The sequence below is a fragment of the Columba livia genome, chromosome 7, assembly GCF_036013475.1.
Source record: "Columba livia isolate bColLiv1 breed racing homer chromosome 7, bColLiv1.pat.W.v2, whole genome shotgun sequence".
NCBI lineage: Eukaryota > Metazoa > Chordata > Aves > Columbiformes > Columbidae > Columba > Columba livia.
This window is the reverse complement of record NC_088608.1, coordinates 23,576,346-23,579,827: the sequence shown is the minus strand read 5'-3', so window position 1 is coordinate 23,579,827 and position 3,482 is coordinate 23,576,346. Positions and strand designations below refer to the sequence as shown.

General features: G+C 54.3%; 1 protein-coding gene across 5 annotated transcripts; it reads right to left on the bottom strand.

Annotated features, from left to right (window-relative positions):
- Positions 1–1,351: 1,351 nt before the first annotated feature.
- On the bottom strand, positions 1,352–3,482 carry HOXD8 (homeobox D8). Of its 5 annotated transcripts, none has more exons than XM_065068857.1 (3): positions 2,721–3,461; positions 1,994–2,136; positions 1,352–1,919 (listed from the first exon to the last, which is right to left on the bottom strand). In XM_065068857.1, the coding sequence occupies exons 1-3, from the start codon at positions 3,256–3,258 to the stop codon at positions 1,878–1,880; spliced, it is 723 nt and encodes a 240-aa protein (XP_064924929.1). In that variant the 5' UTR covers positions 3,259–3,461; the 3' UTR covers positions 1,352–1,877. The 5 variants fall into 5 exon arrangements, with proteins under 5 accessions (XP_064924929.1, XP_064924931.1, XP_064924930.1 ...); XM_065068859.1 differs by having other exon boundaries at positions 1,352–2,133; positions 2,721–2,868; positions 3,139–3,460; XM_065068858.1 differs by having other exon boundaries at positions 1,352–2,136; positions 2,721–2,868; positions 3,139–3,459.

Sequence of the window (3,482 nt, the reverse complement as noted above, 5' to 3'; positions counted from 1 at the left end):
GTCGCTTTGCAGAAGTGCCTGGCTCGGTGGCGGTGTGGGGGGAAGAGGAAGGGAAATGAAATTAACCAAACTCCCTATACAAATCCCGACCCCAAGGACGACCCGTGATGCCGGGTCCGTTCCCGTGAGGGGAGCGTTGGGATCGGAGAAAGGCCGCAGCGCTGGGCGGGCACAGCGGCTGCCGGCGCCCGGCACCTCCCCAGGCCCCTGGATGTGAGTTTCCGAGTGGGGCCCCGGCTCGGTCCCTCCTCTATCGGGAGCACGCTCATTTATCGGGCAGATAATATACATTTGTGGTGTTTGTCGCAGCAGCTGGCGCGTCACTGCGGTTCCCTTCACGGAATCATCACTCAAGAGGGCGTGAGGCAGTAGGGAAAAAATGACGCAGAAATTTTGCTAGGGATTTATACCTCATACCTCAGCCTTCTGTCTGTTGTTCCTAAAAATGACTGCTCTCCGCCGTCCTCTCAGATACCACAGTCTGCGGGACCCTGCCGCGGAGCAGGAGTAAGGGGAGGGAGGGAAGAGGGGGAGATAAATTAAACTGTTCCACTTATGAGAAGAGACTTCTCTTCCCATGGCTCCGGGAACTGTGTGACAGGGTCTGCCCTCACCGGCTGTAGCCTCCGCTGGGAAACGCATCCAAACCGTGAGACAATAAGTTTCTGAGAGGAAAAGGCCTTTTTATTTCCCCCCCCCCCCTTTACGTGTGGTTTGGGATCAAAGATCATTACAGTCCTACGCAAGGCCACAAAAAAAAATTGAATTTCTCTGCTTGGCTGCCATCCGCGCGGGACGGTCGGCCTGCTGTTTCAGCTGTTTGCATGGCGAGGCTGGAAGGCACGCATCGGCCGGTAGTAGCCCTCGGGTCCCGTAGGAGCTCGGCTTGCGCTCCGGTCCCCTCTGCCCCCAGCCGATCCGGCAGCGGGCTGCTCCGCTGGGTAAAGGGCTGTGTTCGCCGGCAGCGCCCCCCGTGCCCTGCCACCCCGCAGCCTCGGGATCTGGCACAGGAAAAGGCGAAGGCAAGGCCGAGGGGCACACGTCGAGGGGGCTTCCAGGGCCCGGCTGCAGCGTGGTCTCAGCCCGGCTCTTGGGCCACATCCCCTCTGGCTGCTGCTTCGACCAGCCTGTGGCTGGCGGCTCCCGCTATGTCGGTGGCAGTGGCAGAGTGTGCAAGTGAAGGAAACAAAACCCATTTTTTGTATACAATGCACTAGTTCCACACCCAGATACACTCAGCATCGGAGAAAGGGAGGGGGAAAGGCGCAGTGAAGAGTTAGTCCATATCCGCAGATGCTTTGAAGGTTGGTGAAGGAGTGGATTACAAAAAGGATATCAGGGAGCCTATTCATTTTTTAAATAAATTTGGTTTATTTTAATCCAATATGAATAGCAAAAGGTTAAATATATTTATGAGATCTTTTATTTATTAAATTTCTTTAATTTATCCAATATAAGATAAGAATAATAATTAAAATAGTACAAGTGCACTTGTCTTGATTAATAAAGCATTCTTAAATGTCTTGCTTATTGGTATTTATTATTAGGAACTTTATGTCGTTTCTTGCAATCACCGTCTTTTAAGATTAAAATATATATATATAATTAGAAATGTACTGCTACAAACTCTGTATCAAATTTCCAAAATAAGTAGATTAACTGTTAAAACTAGAGATTGTTCCGAATACTTTAAAAAACAAAACAAAATCACAAGCAACTGAAAGACCCGAGGCAAATAAATGTCAAGTGGAGGGACACGTCCCAGGGGGACGGGCCGAGATATCTGTCTATGGCGCTGGTTATTTTTGATAGCCTTTCACAAAAGCTTTGAGGGCCAAATTTAATTTGTCCGGCCTTCAGCTCTGTCTTCTTCGAGATCATGTGCTTCCTTTTTGGCTTCCCCTTCCTTTCCCTCCTGTCTGGAAGTAGGGAATTTGTCCTTGTTGTTCTCTTTTTTCCATTTCATCCTTCTATTCTGAAACCAGATCTTTACCTGCCTTTCGGTGAGTCCTAGTGCGTGGGACACCTCGATCCTCCTCTTCCTGGTCAGATAGGGGTTAAAGAGGAACTCCTTTTCCAGCTCTAGAGTCTGGAATCGGCTGTATGTTTGTCTTCCTCTCCTCCTACCCGGCGCTGCTGTTTAAAACAAAAACATGGGGTTTTGGAGGTTGGCGTGGTCGTTCTAAACAAGGCGCGGACGGGGAGTGGGGACTCGGGTCTCTCTGGAACTCTCTCTCGAGAAGCCCCACAGAAACGCAGGGGAAATAAAGCGCATGGCACGAACCGTACACATGAATGAGGGAAAAATAGCGATAGCAGATGCACGAAGCCCCTCAGCTCTCTCGCTGCATCGGGGTTTAGGGATCCGAGTTTTACGAGGTCACTTTGTTATCTGGCAGCCGGCACCCCATAGCCCCGCACCCTTCCCCTTCAGGCAGCGGCGGCGAGTGCCAGGCGAGCTTGTCGGCTGCTTCTCTGTGTTCAAGAGGAGACTTTAAGGCCACTCGTGGGGTGGCAGCCACCTTCTGCTAAGGTTTCTGTTTGCTTACTGTATCGCTTTATTATCGCAAGCCACCGCGGTGGTAGAATCGCGGGGAGAGAGGCAGAGAGAGGAGAAGGCAGAGGCAGGGAGCGAGATGCAGCGAGAAAGAAGCGGGAGGAAGAAAATAAAGTTTCAAATTCAGAAGTGAGATGGAAGCAAATTTTTGACTGCGTCCAACCTTGTGGTCTCATCCAGGGAAACATTTGAGCAGGAGACGAGCTCTGATTTAAGTGGTCTGGTTCCTCGCCAATATTAGCACTGGACGATTTACAGTCAGGATATTGTACCAGCTCGGCCTCTTGCTGTGTCGTAAAAATCTGCTGTCTCTGTAAGTTATCGTATCCGTAAAATTTAGCGGGCTCCCCGTGACAGGTAACCCCGCTGCAGGGGGCAGGAGGCGGAGGCGCGGCGGGGGGAGGAGGAGGTGGCTGGTAGGCGGCCGTGGGGCTCCCCCCGGCCGGGTGGTAAAAGTCCGCGACCGCGCCGCCGCCGCCCCCCGCCCCGCCGTGCGCGGCGTGCTGGAAGCCGGCGGCAGCCGCGCCGTTCCCGTAGAGCAAGGCGGCGGCGGCAGCGGCGGCGGCGTGGCGGCCGCTCACCTCGGGCGCGAAGTGACAGTCGTAGTACGGGGGATTGATGGGCTCCCCCGCCGCCGCCGCTGCCGCCGCCGCAGCCGCCTTGTACTTGGAGTACAGCGGGTTGACAAAGTAGGAGCTCATTGGGGAGGGGGCCGAGACAGGCGGGGGCGCGGGCACGGGGCGCTGCTCCCGCCGCTGCCGTCGCCGCCGGTGTCTCTACGCCGCCCTCATGTCGCCGTCGCCGCTCAGCCGTGCGCTCCCCGCTCCTGCTCTCCGTGTATGTGGTGACCAGGGCTGGAATATAATCGCTCCCAAAATGACCTGCCTCACTGCTTTTACTATTTCCTATTAGGCACACAGCAGCC